This window comes from Aspergillus nidulans, chromosome IV, assembly GCF_000011425.1.
Source record: "Aspergillus nidulans FGSC A4 chromosome IV".
NCBI lineage: Eukaryota > Fungi > Ascomycota > Eurotiomycetes > Eurotiales > Aspergillaceae > Aspergillus > Aspergillus nidulans.
In genome coordinates, this window is record NC_066260.1 from 839,990 (window position 1) to 854,751 (window position 14,762).

At 52.5% G+C, this 14,762-nt stretch overlaps 4 protein-coding genes across 4 annotated transcripts, besides 1 other annotated feature; 3 read left to right on the plus strand and 1 right to left on the minus strand.

Annotated features, from left to right (window-relative positions):
- Positions 1-14,762: part of a sequence feature (contig 1.122 1..214949(-1)) that runs on past both edges of the window.
- On the plus strand, positions 830-2,685 carry ANIA_07153 (uncharacterized protein; the record flags this gene model as incomplete). Its single annotated transcript, XM_659665.1, has 2 exons — positions 830-1,101; positions 1,227-2,685. 2 exons carry the CDS (start codon positions 830-832, stop codon positions 2,683-2,685), a joined length of 1,731 nt encoding a protein of 576 aa, XP_664757.1.
- Positions 3,454-5,668, plus strand: ANIA_07152 (protein aglD; the record flags this gene model as incomplete). The annotated part of the gene is made up of 4 exons (XM_659664.1): positions 3,454-3,560; positions 3,618-3,916; positions 4,097-4,886; positions 4,942-5,668. 4 exons carry the CDS (start codon positions 3,454-3,456, stop codon positions 5,666-5,668), a joined length of 1,923 nt encoding a protein of 640 aa, XP_664756.1.
- ANIA_07151 (protein rhaE) lies at positions 8,302-11,352 on the plus strand (the record flags this gene model as incomplete). Its single annotated transcript, XM_659663.1, has 3 exons — positions 8,302-9,373; positions 9,433-10,983; positions 11,258-11,352. The coding sequence occupies 3 exons, from the start codon at positions 8,302-8,304 to the stop codon at positions 11,350-11,352; spliced, it is 2,718 nt and encodes a 905-aa protein (XP_664755.1).
- Positions 11,985-13,804, minus strand: ANIA_07150 (putative amino acid permease family protein; the record flags this gene model as incomplete). The annotated part of the gene is made up of 1 exon (XM_659662.2): positions 11,985-13,804. Exon 1 carries the CDS (start codon positions 13,581-13,583, stop codon positions 11,985-11,987), a length of 1,599 nt encoding a protein of 532 aa, XP_664754.1. The 5' UTR covers positions 13,584-13,804.

A 14,762-nucleotide genomic window follows, 5' to 3' on the forward strand; every position in this document is an offset into this window, starting at 1 on the left:
ATGAATGAACAGAATAAGGCTGGAACGGCGGAGATAGACATCTGATTGGAAACGGTCAGTCCTCTATTTCAACCTCGCCTGAGTGCGACGTCCAGCTTCATTACATGTACTCTGGCAAGACACTAAGTATGAAGATAGGAGTATTCTGGACCAGAATAAACAGGTTCAGGATGTTGGTCAAGAACGGTTGGCGCGCTGGATAGATATATGTGACTTTCAGACCCTTGCCCTAGTGTGCCTTTCCCCCAGGGTATCTCAGGACTGTGGGATGATGGAAAACTTGATGGAGGTCCTTTAAGACTGAAACTGAGGGCATAGGCACGCCAATACCTAAGGGTCATTCTGGCGTTGGTGCACTAGATGATGGTAGCTGGTCTCACGTAATAACAGCAAGAATAGAACGCGGATAACCCTTCTCTTTCTGGGTCGATGACGTTCTGCACTTCTTACAGATAGGAGTACCGTGATACATATAATGACTGTACCAGTACAATTGGTAGATATGTAGTAAGGTAAGAAATAAATATAGCTATCCAGTCATATTCTGCAATTGAGCCGGAGTAAACCTGGAAGTAAAACCATTAGGACTCTGGCCCTGACGCCCGCGGGCCCGAGTACGGAATGCTCACGAGATAATGGGCATAATAACCTGGGCAAGGCCATCTTTGACAATGACATAATTAATATTTTCTTATTGCGAGGCTGAATCTAATTTCTAGCAGCAGGTCGAGGCGAGTACGGTGGAGAGGCCGTTTGATTTATAAAAAAGCTGTGGACGCCGACAGCTCAGCGTTTCTATAAGTGCATCAACAGCTTCCATCCCAATAGCATGTCACGCCACTATCTGCTTACTACATGTAGCTTGCTAGCAGTGCTTTCAGGCGTTGCTGCAGCACCAGGCTGTCCCACGATCAATAGCTCCTGCCGTTACCTCCCAAACGACCCCCAATGGCCCAGTACCGAACAGTGGCAACAACTAAACGACTCGGTCGGTGGCCGTCTAATTCGAGGCATTTCACTGGCTAGTCCATGCCACGGGGAAGAATATAACAACATCACATGCGGTACACTTCAGGAGAGATGGGCAAGCCCGCCTACCTAGTAAGTGATGCCTCAACGCGCCACATATGTTTGGAACAAGCCCTCCAGTCTGGTTTCCTGCTAACGACCGCTTCTAGCTTCATGGACCCCGTCAATGTGATGTCCTTATACTGGCAAAATAACAGCTGCAGCCCGTTCATGTCCAGAGACTCTCCATGCAGTCTCGGAAACATCGCTCCCTACGCGATAAACGTCTCCTCCGCGCAGGATGTAGTCGCCGGGCTAGCCTTCGCGCAGAGAAACAATATTCGTTTGTCCGTGAAGAACACAGGTCATGACTTTCTTGGACGGTCTACCGGTGCAGGGTCCCTGGCACTGTGGATGCATAATCTGAATGGGATGCAGGTGGTCAACCACACCGGTCCGGTCTATTCAGGGCCAGCGCTCAGGCTGGGCGCAGGTGTCCAAGGCTTCGAGGTCTACGAGTTCGCAGCAAGGTACGGTCTTAGAGTTACCGGCCCTTTTAATCCGACTGTCGGGGTGGTCGGTGGGTACGTCCAAGGGGGCGGGCACGGTGCGCTACAGGGTGCATATGGTCTGGCCGCCGATAATGTGCTGGAATATGAAGTCATCACTACAGGTGGACGTCATCTTGTCGTCTCGCCTTCCGAGTACGAGGACCTCTTTTGGGCGCTTAGCGGGGGTGGAGGGGGGACTTACGCGGTCGTTCTTTCGGCCACGATAAAGGCATATCAAGATGGAGTAGTCGCAGGGGCTTCGCTCTCATTCTCTGCTGGCGGCAACGAGGCCGACACAGACGCCGACGCAGAGATGGAGGCATACTGGACAGCCATCTCAGCCTGGCACACCCAACTCCTGGTCCACGACAAGACACCGAAATTGACCACTCTATTCAGCTTCACAAACACCTCTTTCAGCCTAGTTGCCGCTACGCTCCTGGATAGTCCTGCATCTGCTCTCTCTGCAGTATTAGCACCCTTCGTCCAGACCCTGGATGATTTAGGGCTGAACTACACCTACGAAACAAACACCCAGTCATCGTTCTACGACCACTTTGCACTCTACACGCCCGCCTTACCCTATGGCATCACGGTCACAAACTCGACCGTCGGTGGCCGACTGATACCCCGTCAGACGGTCGCTGAGAAGCTCCCCGAATTAGTCTCCGCACTGCGCAATATAACTTCTCACCCGAATATCCGTATCAACGGGATTGCGGCCAATATCACGCATACCCGGGTCCGGAATATACGTGCCTCAAATGCCGTGCTTCCTGCCTGGCGAGATGCGCTCTACACTCTGAATATGGATGCTTATTTTGAGCCGGGGGCGTCGACAGACATCATTCTGCGTCGTCAGGCGCTGACGAACGCAAATCAGGATCTTCTCAAACAAGTTACAAGGGACGCAGGAGGTGGCGCATATACGAATGAGGCAACCTTCGATAACCCAGATTGGAAAACGGACTATTTTGGAACTAACTACGACACGCTTTTGCAGGTCAAGGAGAAGTATGACCCGGGTCACGCGCTCTATGGAGCTGCGACGGTGGGCAGTGACTATTGGAGCATGCAAGGGGATGGGAGACTTTGTGTTGCTGCTGGTGTCTTTGGTACTCCTTGAACCGTTCGAGGATGATATACAACCCCGGACACTTTTCCCGGCGTGCCAGTTCTCTGTCGTGTATGGACCAGCTAGAGACAAGCCCGCGCAGACGAGTGTTGGCATCTGAGCAAACAACTGTACTATATGTGGAAGATGGTGCTAGGTACAAGTCGGACACAGTATAGCCTATTCTCTAGCAAACGTATTCAGCCTAATTTGACAGATTTTTAGCTGTGCATGCTTGCTTGATCATCGTATTTGTGGTTAGCGCAATGAGCCGGTACCAATGTCGTTGGGGTTCAATTTCCTGGACCGGGGTTCAGGGGGGTCAATCAAAAAATACGTACTGTTCGTCTGTGAGACTATGACATTGGATGACAGCATGATGAAAACAGCATAATATGACAAGACATTGAGGATTGTATAAGAAATATTAGGGCTCTGCTAGCGGCCGTCCATATATCAGAACAGGCAAAGGTGCGGCAACTTTCTCCAGCGCGATGTACTCAATGCAGGGCGAGATTGAGTGCTGGACAAAAGCAACACTTGAAAGGCTATAGCACAGCAGTATTATTATTCATTGTAGCATACCCCGCACCGTGCGAGCTGCAGATATTAACCGCGGTCCTAACCGCGTTCTTGGAGCTGCATGATCTGCATCTCGAATAGGAAATTTCCCGGCAGCTGTCGTTGCAGCAATCTATAAATTCCCATGGTCTGATCTGGAGCAGAGATTGAAGAATCAGAGTCCATTCGTACCCAGCCAGTCAGTGTTAGATCGCAGGCATGAGAGCCCTCGTTCCAATGGTCGTTGCCGCCACGGCCCTGGCATCCCCAGCGCCAGCCCTCAAGCCCCGTCTCGATGACGGGCTAGCACGCACGCCTCAGATGGGGTCAGCTAATTCTTCCCTTTCTTGGGGGTCCAGATCGTTTCACTAATGCCGATATAGATGGAACACCTATAATCAATATAACTGCTTTCCCAACGAGAGTATTGTGCACGAGAACGCGCAAGCCCTAGTCGACACCGGCCTCGCTGACCTCGGCTACCGCTATGTGACTATCGATTGCGGCTGGGGCGTCGAGGACAGATTGCCCAATGGCACGATCACTTGGAACCCGGAGCTCTTTCCGCAGGGCTTCCCAGCGATGGGTCAATATCTGCATGATCTGGGTCTACTGTTCGGAGTCTACGGCGACTCGGGTATTCTGCTGTGTGGGAGTCCGCCCAACATTACAGGGAGCTTGTGTATGTCTTCTTTTCTTTGCCTTCTTCCGCTTGTTGCCGGGCGAAAATATGCTGATTGGGTTGGGATGACAGACTACGAGGATATCGATGCAAGAACCTTCGCCGAATGGGGAGCTGATTCGCTGAAATGTACTCTATACCATATCCTTATTCTCTAGTCTTAGAATGCTAACAAGTCAGACGACAACTGCTACTCTGACGCCGCAACTAACTACCCAAACGTCAATTACGCGCCTTCAACATCCCCGCACCCCCGTTTTGCAAACATGTCTCGCTACATCCAAGCCCAAGACCGGGACATCCTATTCCAAGTATGCGAATGGGGTATCGACTTCCCCGCCCTCTGGGCCCCGGAAATTGGCCACTCGTGGCGTATCGGGAACGACATTATACCTCACTGGCGCTCCATCTTCCGCACGCTCAACCAGGCCGTTCCGCAAACCGACTTTGCCGGGCCAGGCCAGTGGCCAGATCTAGACATGTTGCTTGTCGGGCTCGATGGAGTGTTGACCGTGCCTGAGGAGCAGACGCATTTCTCGCTGTGGAGTATCCTCAAGAGCCCCTTGACGATTGGGGCTGCAATCCCGGGTATGAGGGCGGAATCGTTGGAGATTCTGAGTAATGCAGATGTTATTGCATTCAACCAGGACGCTCTTGGTGTCAGCGCGGCCTTGAGAAGGAGGTGGAGTGACGAAGGGTATGAGGTATGGAGTGGGCCTTTGGAAGGGGGGAGGACTATTGCGGCGGTGATCAACTGGAGGGACGAGGATAGGGAGATCACGCTTGATTTGCCGGACATTGGGCTGCAGTACGCTGAGACACTGCAGAATGTCTGGGCGGATGAAACCGTGAATGGGGTCAAGACAAGCTACAGCAGTGTTGTCGAGGCGCACGGAGTGATGCTGGTGCAGCTTGCTGAGACGGTAGAGGAGGGAGTGTATCCGGCAGATGTGTTTGCGGCCACGAATCGGTGAGTTTCGCTTCCTTTGATCAATGCCCTGGTAGATGTTGACATGTATGGCAAGTGATGTGACGACATTCTCCGACGTCTACGCCATCACTTCAAGCCCTAACTTTGTGCTCAATATCACCCTTACCGAAGTCACTGCAGCTGCGACAAATATAACTATCATCACAGACAGCAGCAGGAGGCCAATCTCAACTTCTATCCCAGCTGGGTCTTCCTCGATATCAACATCCGTCAGCCTAATCGCCGGCTCCAATAACACCATCACCATCCGCAACGCTCCTCCCCTCTCTTCCATTACCCTCAGTCCCCCAGAGCCAACCTACTATACCGGCGCGCAAGACTTTACTCTGACATCCCCAGCAGGCGCATATACCTGCCCTGACGCATACTGTCTTCCCGCTGGCTCCAAGATTGTCGATCTCAGCACAGAAAGCGCCGCAACGGCCCACATCAACTCTTCAACGTCGGGGTCCAAATACCTCGAAATCGACTACATAAACAATGAGGTCGCATTTGACTCTTCCTGGGGATGGGGTGCAAACTCGCGGAATCTCACAATCAAAGTCAATGATAATAACCCAGTCAGACTGGAGGTTCCGCTATCGGGACGCCATAGTGAGCTCTTTGGCCCAGGACTCGGGTGGTGGGATTCTGGCCGACTTGGGGTTCTGACAGATGGGTGGATAAAGGGAACTAACGAGCTTGTGCTCAGCAATGAGGGGGGCGAAGGGGGATTTACGAAGTATGCTCCTGATGTTGTGGGCATTGCTGTGTATGATTGAGGCAGGATGAAAAAAAGATGAGAAGGCGAGTTGGTAGCTTGAGTCTGCCTCAGAAAACTAGGTACTGAGGACCTGCCGCTATGACCTATCAGTAAGTCAACGGCTTATTTCTTAGCGAAGAGGAAACAGCATGACCTGACAGATCCTGAATGACGCATGCTTGTGGATAAAGTCCTAGCTATAGCCTCATCAAATCAGTGCAAACTTCGTTAATGTGGCATCACCTCCTAGAGTCGCACACCATATGCGAATACCCTTAACCTATGTGATCCAAATTCCCAATTCACGGCACAAGGGTCCTGCCAACCAACGCGATTACTTATTCCTATAACCTCCATTGCTAGCCAGAAGCGCCTTTTGCGCCGCTACACTTAGGGCCTTCAATCGGACTTGCACAACTTACGGCGCTAGGCCAATGGTCAAGATGTTTAGCCACGACAGTTTTGATATGCGTCCCGTGAGTTGTCGTGATAGACCTAGTAAGGATGTTTTTGTAGCCTTTTCGCCTCACAGTAGCTCTGCCGTCTTCCAGGAATTCTTCATAAGCCATCTAAAGTCTGCCAGAATAGCTCATTAAAGACAAGGTCTAGGCAGGGATTCCTTTTATCTAGGCCATGGTATGACCCGTATATTCCAAGCAGAGAGGCGACTTCAGCAAGAGACATACCACCTGTCTTGGAACAGATCAGTCCGCCGTTCTGTTCAGTTTAGCAACCGTACCAGTGCAAAAATAGCTGAGGAATGTCCGCGTCTCCCTCTACTTCTTAAGAATAAAAGTTTGTTCCTAGTGATCAGGACATTGTTGTCCGACTATTGACTCTCTTGACCTCTCTGCCCCTGGTGAAACAGCAGATCAACATTCCACCTCGATCTGGTCCCGGCATTAAGATTAGAGAGAGATACTATGCCGTCAGTTAAGCTATCGCACACTCACACACAAGATACTATTTGCACGCTGTACAAACTCTTTCCTCCCGGTACGCCTCTTGTACTCTATAAACACTTTCAACCCGCAGACACTTCAGCACCCAATATTGGCCATATTACCCTGGCAACTCAGATACTCTTCCCGTCCACTTTCTTCAGCTTCAGCTTGTCAATCTCGATGCCTTCAATTGTTCTTGCCTGCCCATTATCAGCTCACAGCTGAAAAATGCAACGGGTTCCGTCATACATTTACAGCCATCATATCACTCCCCTCAGGCCCCCTCGCATAGAGGCTGGTCCCGCATGTCTTGCAGAAGTAGTGCGGGTATTGCTTAGAAGCAAAGCGGTATTCCTTAGGGCACTTTGTTAGCCTCTAGAACATCTTTAGCGGGATGATATGTGGCAAGTATAAAGGCGAAGTGACCGCAATATATCCGTGATTCAGATGCAAGCGCAACGGGGTTAGCGAACCAAAACAACATCCTCAGAATGCTCATTTTTCAACTCTGAGGCTTTCGGATATACCATTAGGTAGCCATTCTTTGTGCAGATCGAGCCTGGGCTAGCCATTAACATGATCTCTAGATCTTGGCTGGGGATTGTTCTGTGGTCGGCGTACAGTTGCAGTTGACAACCTCCAACTCCTCCAGGGGTGTTGGCAGCTCAAAGGTAAATCTCGCGGCGCCACAGTGGCAGCATCCTCGGTAAGAGACTGGCATTGCGATTCACAGCTAAGCTAACAGACTGTAAATGAAAGCAGGGGAAATGGTTGCAGCTCTCTAGGAACTCGCGGCCTTATAGGTATCGCCGGGAAGGCTGAGTGAGCACTTGGCTCTCGTATTCTGGAACTTGAAGAATCCTTCGCTAGGCAGAAGCTGCTATTTTGGGATGCTCAAGGCAAATTCAACAGTCAGCTCAGTTTTTCATTCTGTTGATTGGTCTGTCAACAACCATACCGCTACTCCATTGGTGGATAAGTATTCAGCTGGGTCGTCGCAGCCATTCGTCTACCTGACTATGTACTGGCTCAGCTAACCTCGGCTCATGTACAAAAGATCAGCCGTGCTATATATTAGTGGAGTACGTTATGGTTTCGCGGCCAGCTTCTACTACCGTAAGCACTCAGGGCACACTTGAAGGCAGTGCTACGGCGGGGACAGACCTATGACAGCCCGCTCTGCCCGCCGAGATATTAGTCTGCGCATTATTAGTCCCTATTAATGCTTGACCTCTTGCCCTTCGTACTCGTGTCCGGAATTGCCGATTTCCCGGCTCTATTCGGGGTGGTTCATGCCGAACTTCCCAGCCAGAAATCCTAAAAGCTCTAGGGCTGCAGATCAGCAGCAAGATGCGGGGTGAGTCTAGCCTAGTGAGAGAAGTACCTACTTTGTAGAGTATAGTATGTACGGGGAATCCCCGGGACAAGATCAGCTCCCCCCGCATTTTACCAAACCTAGGATTAGTATTGCCCCTAGATATCCTGCTCTGGGCTGCCTGCAAGATGCTGACTGACCCGCCAGTGACGAAATGCAGTCCTCGGTGTATCATTGTCCCATCATCAACCCCCATTCTCGCAGCCGAGATGCGGAGGCCCCCGCGTGGAGAAGAAGGGTCTTTAAGATCATGGTATGACGGTAGAAGACGGCCCTATAAAGCCAAGGGGAGGTTAGACGCCCTCTCAGTGCAACCAGACACAGACAGACACTATGTCGCTGTCAATTTCTGGCGTCACTTTTGAGCACCACCGCTCTGCCTTGGGGATTGGAGAGCCCTCTCCGCGTATCTCCTGGCGGTTTGACGGCACCGTCTCGAACTGGACGCAATCTGCGTACGAGATCGAGATCAACCGCGCTGGACAAGCGAACACCTTCCGCGTCAATTCATCCGACTCTGTTCTCGTGCCCTGGCCGAGCGACCCGCTGCAATCTGGCGAGGAGGCCACTGTCCGTGTGCGTTCATTCGGACGCGCTAACCAGCCCGATGCGCCGTGGTCGGACCCTGTTACTGTTGAGCCGGGGCTGCTGGACGAAGACGATTGGCAGAGCGCTGTAGCGATTGTCTCTGACCGGGAGACAGAGGTCAATGCTACCCATCGACCGATCTACTTCCGCAAGGACTTCGATGTAGATGAGGAGATCCTCTCCGCCAGACTCTATATAACGGCCTTGGGTGTCTACGAGGCTGAGATCAATGGCCAGCCCGTTGGCGACCATGTCCTGGCGCCTGGATGGCAAGCATACAGCCATCGCCACGAATACAATACCTACGACGTCACGGATCTGCTGCAAACCGGCGACAACACGATCGGAGTCACCGTGGGCGAGGGCTGGTACGCCGGCGCGCTGACCTGGTCGATGACGAGGAATATCTACGGGGACACTCTCGGTCTCCTCTCACTACTCTCTATAGCCACCGCTGATGGCAAAACGATCTACGTGCCCAGCGATGAGACCTGGCAGTCTTCTACAGGCCCGATAATTGCGTCCGAGATCTATAACGGCGAGACGTACGACTCCACACAGGCAATCGAGGGGTGGTCTCAGCCGGGATTCGATGCATCTGGCTGGCTGGGAACTCACGAGGTTACCTTCGACAAGAGCGTCCTCGCTGCGCCAGATGCACCCGCCGTGCGCCGGGTGGAAGAGCGGCGGCTGGAGAGTGTCTTCAAGAGCGCATCTGGCAAGACGGTCCTCGACTTTGGCCAGAACCTCGTCGGCTGGCTACGTGTGCGTGTCAAGGGGCCGAGAGGAAGCACAATCAGCTTTGTTCATACTGAAGGTCTGGTATCCCGTCGTTCTTCTCTTGCGGTATGGATGTGTAGATGCTAACGTGAACAGTGATGGAAAACGGCGAAGTCGCAACGCGCCCTCTCCGCAACGCCAAAGCAACCGACAACCTGACGCTCTCTGGCGAAGAGCAAGAATGGGAGCCCTCCTTCACCTTCCACGGCTTCCGCTACGTGCAGGTGACCGGCTGGCCCGAGGAAACCGAGCTCAACGCCGACAGCGTCACGGCCATCGTGATCAACAGCGACATGGAACAGACCGGGTTCTTCAGCTGCTCGAACCCTCTTCTGAACAAGCTCCACGAGAACATCATCTGGTCGATGCGTGGAAACTTCCTCTCCATTCCGACAGATTGTCCCCAGCGAGACGAGCGACTCGGCTGGACGGGCGATATCCATGCTTTTGCGCGGACCGCAAACTTCATCTACGATACTTCAGGCTTCTTGCGTGGGTGGCTGAGGGATGCATACTCTGAGCAGCTGGAGAATAATTGTACGGCTTTCCTTCTTCCCAATCCAGTCATTTCGATGCTAACCAGAGCAGACGCACCCCCTTATGTTATACCCAACGTGCTCGGCCCCGGCTCACCGACCTCTATCTGGGGCGACGCCATCGTCAGCGTCCCATGGGACCTCTTCCAAACCTACGGCGACAAGGCCATGCTGTCCGAGCAATACGCTGGCGCCACAGCCTGGCTAGATAAAGGCATCCTGCGCAACGAAGCTGGGCTCTGGAACCGTTCGACCTTCCAGTACGCAGACTGGCTAGACCCCCTCGCACCACCAGACGACCCGGGTGCTGCCACAACGAACAAGTATCTCGTTTCGGACGCCTACTTAATCCACAGCACCGAGCTGGTCGCCAACATTTCAGCGTATCTGGACCGCCCCGACGACGCAGAGAGGTATGCTGCGGATAGGGCGGATCTCACGCGCGCCTTTCAGAAAGCCTGGATCTCGGCCAATGGGACGGTTGCAAACGAAACGCAAACAGGGCTCACACTGCCGCTGTACTTCAAGCTCTTCGAGCGACCTGAGCATTATACGGATGCGGTATCGAGGCTCGTCGATATCATCAAAGAGAACGAGTACAAAGTTGGCACCGGCTTTGCTGGAACACACCTCCTCGGCCATACATTATCCGCCTACAACGCCTCATCAACATTCTACAACACCCTTCTGCAGGAGGATGTCCCTGGATGGCTGTTTCAAGTCCTCATGAACGGGACCACGACCTGGGAGCGCTGGGATAGCATGCTGGCCAACGGGTCCGTGAATCCCGGCGAGATGACGAGCTTCAATCACTACGCTGTCGGAAGCGTCGGCGCTTGGATGCACGAGAACATTGGCGGACTGAGACCGATAGAGCCGGGCTGGAGACGGTTCGCGGTGGATGTAAAGGTTGGCGGGGGGTTGAGCAGTGCGCAGGAGAGGTTTCTGAGTCCGTACGGTTCTGCCGAGAGTAGCTGGGAGGTCAGAGATGGCAAGTTCATGCTGGGTGTGAAGGTGCCTCCAAATAGTGAGGCTGTTGTCAGTCTTCCTGGAGCCCCTACCCGTGGAAAGAAGGAGGTTATTGTAGGATCAGGGATGCATCGGTTTGAGAGTACGCTCGGTTGACCAGACTCGATTGTATGTCTGTCAGAGCTTGGATGATATATCATTCGAGGTAACGCAGACTTAGGCTTCAAAGGAGGTATTCCCACCGTCTTAAAGACTACGAGCGCTTGTTAACTACATTATATAATACCCAGATGTGTATCTTGGCCCTGCTTTTCCTGCCAGCTTAACCCTACTTTTCACCCTAAGGTCATGACTAGTCTCTATACTAGTTAAAATAACTTCTGGAACTGTATAATGGGTACTTAATAAGCTATCAGAGCTTACAGCGGAGTCAAGGGCGAGGCTTGAAGAGGCCAAAGAACGACCACTTCTCTCATCCAGCAATGACTGCTCCCTAGCCATCGCGCTCTAGGATTCATACTATATAAGAAACACGCCTGGTACGTTGAAGGTAAGCCTCTTCAAGCCATCCTAATCTCCTTGAGGAAGGTTAATCCTATATGGACTGGACGTGTTGGAGAGAGCCTTCAAGAGGCTGTCTGCCGATACCCTAAAAGGCTCTATGCCGCACCAGCGTAAGTAGTGTACCGGCATATGGATTGTATACTAATATTTACATTTGTTCACATGTTCTGGGAAATTCTAACTCGGAGCCATGTTATTCACGTCTGAACTGGCGTAAAATAAATACCTCGGCGTGGCCATATTTGACCTTTATATTAGATAACCACCTAGCGTAGTTCAGTTTCCACTCGAGTTGTTTCACCTGGGGCTTGTGCCGCTGGAGAATATGTTCCGCCCTTGATTCGTGGGTGGCTAGTAGATGGTCATTATATCGATTCAAGCTTGCACCCAGGCCCTTGCGTGCTATGGGACGGTTTATAACACCAGGGTCATCGCTGGCAATTTGGCGCAGCATCCTCAGTCTCGTCTTTGAGAAGTAATCTATCTGCCAGTAATTCACTACTATTGTTGAATCTTAAGGAGTGCTGACACACTGATGGACTCAGATTTAAGTGAAAGATCTAAGAGCAAAGCTGTGAATCATCTATTCTTATCTGCCGGACCAACGCTTAAGCCAACCCCTTCCCCTTCCAACCTCCTCGCAAAAATCATCTGTGCCATTGCATCCTCCGTGCGCAGGTACATCTTCTTCCCCTGCACCCACCAGAACCCAATAGCGACAACCAGCATTACGCCAAACACCGCAATGGCGTAGTTCATATCCGCGGGCTTCGGGTCCGGACCTCCCGGGAAGAAGAAAAACACAGTTGTAACAGCACAATAGACAATGCTAATCCAGTTGACTAGTGCACCCCAACGCCCGAGCCTGAATGGGCCCGGCGGAAGCGTGTCCCGGCCGACATATAGAAGAGCGGCGATGGGAATGCCGTAGGAAACCGTGAGAGCGATAGTGCTGACACTGAGAATGGCGTCGAGGACGGTGCTGGCGAAGAGGTAGAGCACTCCCACTAGCGCGATCAGGAAGCCTTGCATCCAGAGAGCGCGGACGGGAGCTTTCCAGGTTGTGTCGATGTGCGCGAGATACGGACTGAAAGGGAGGCCGCCGTCTCTAGCAAAACCCCACGTCAACCGTGATGCCGTGGTCAAGATACTGATCCCCTGGCCCAGGCCGTTGAAGATAAACAGCGCGAGCAAAACAGCTGCGCCCTGGAGACCGACGGTCTCCTGCATCAGTTCGATAAATGGTAGGTTTGCATCAACGACGGTATTAACTTCTTGGATGCAGAAAAGACAGATCAGCATGAAGATGAAGCCTGTTATTGCGCCGAGGAGGACAGCAAGCCAGATCACACGCGGGGCGTTGCGGCGCGGAGACGGCATTTCCTCGACCATGTGGATGACAGCGTCGAAGGCTGTAAGGCCGTACGCGGCCTGCACGAGCCCTGTGAACCAGACGACGCCGTCGGGCCAGCCGGTGCGGTTCATCCATTGTCCGAAAACGAAGGAGGCGGGCTGGAAGGATAAATCCGATCTGACGCCGACTGAGATCAACAGGGCAAGAGAGAGGATAACAAAGAGCGCCGTGAACCAGACGCCGACGAAATTGTTCAGCCAGGGAAGCACCTGTTCCGACCGACAACTGACGACATTGGTCAATGTCAGGACGAAGACGACAGCTATGTAGACAACAAATTGAAGCCAGCCCTTGTCCGCACCGTCCCAGTCTGGATCAAACATGGTTTTCATGCCTAGCAAGAACTCGGTCATGAAGGCGACTTGCGACGCTGTCAAGGTCCACCACCCAAAGGTGTTGATCCATGCCGTCATGTACGAGAGAAAGCGGCCAAAGGGCGTGTCCCAGAGCCGGCATACCCAGTATGCTTGTCCGAGGGCAGTTGGCATGCTGCTCGTGAGCTCGCCGAGCGAAACGGCGACACAGAGATTACAGACGGTGACCAGGACCAGGCCCCACAGGATGGTGATGGAGGCGCCATTCGTGAGGCCGCTACTGAGGCCTTGAGCAAAGGTTGAGTATGTGCCAAGGACACAAAAGGCCAAGGCGAGCATGCTCCAGAGGTTAAATTTGCGCGAGAGAGCCTGGACGTGGCCCATGGCGGCCAGGTCTTGCTCCTCGACGCTGGTGTCGCCCTTAGGGGGCTTGACGTGGGCTTTGTCCATGGCGTTCTGTGGATAGATAATCTCAGGTCATCTCTGAGGGCCGATGGAGAGCTGATATAAAAGGCATGCAGCGAAATCAAGCTGTCTTGGTGCGGAAATTTTCAGATTTTGCGGGGATCGGGCGAGGCCGTCATGTGGGTCTCGGCCATATCAGCATATCTCAAGCAACTATGCCAATGATGACATCTTTCAATCACAAACAGCTACTTCCTGCTTTTGATTGGAGACATGCATGTGGTGCTGGAAGTAAATGTGCAGCCTAAACTCTGGTCCTGTGCAAGGCCAAAGCTGGAGATCGTCGCTTTTTCCCCTTCCGGCAGGTCTATGCGTTGGAGACATACTAACCTTCCATTAGACGCGATCGCCAACATGTTCTATCGCTTTCTTGATCGTAACTCGATCGTTCTTCGAAGAGATTCGCGGGGAAATGTTGCAGCGGTTACAAACCAGGGGACGATTATCCCGGCTAAGTGGGCAAGGCGTTTCTCCTTTGCTTCCAGCCTTCTTTACGCAAAAGTCAGTGTGGCAATGTCGGGAGCCAGCGAGTATCAAACGCACTCTCGCTTATTGAGGAAATTCAGGGCTGGAAGAGAACATCTCTACTATGTGCTCATAGCTGCATTGGCGGGCCGTCCTGAGCGTCCTGGTCAGAAACTGGATTGTCCAAAGATTTGAGCGAAGCTTGCTCGATTATTGCTAGACGCTTGCAGGGTCATAAGGCCAAACAAAGGATAGGCCTGTCGGATACGGATGAAAGGTAAACCAAGAGGATCCGAAAATGGGGAGCTCAAACGGCTATCAAAGAGACATCCTCGACGACGGGGTCGACCACCCTCGCCAAATCTATACGTGCCGGTTGCTTGTCATCTCGCTTTCCTTCTCCCTTAAGTCTGAAGTGTTCCCAGAAGCTAGATGCCGTATCAAGCCCCATAGGTACTAGACTGGGAGCCATGACGAAAATGAGAATTGAATTGGCGGTTAAGACCAGATCAATCGGCGTCATCATCTGAGCGCTCTCAAGTCAAGATGCCTGTGGGATTAGAGCTGCAAGTTGACAGCAGACAACCGTTGAACTTCGCAGAGAGAAGCAGCCTCAGCAGCACAGCACCTTGCTGAGGTGGTGGCACTCATGCATCCACGACCATCAAGTTTCTCGAGGTATTTCAGGGCCAAAAAGCC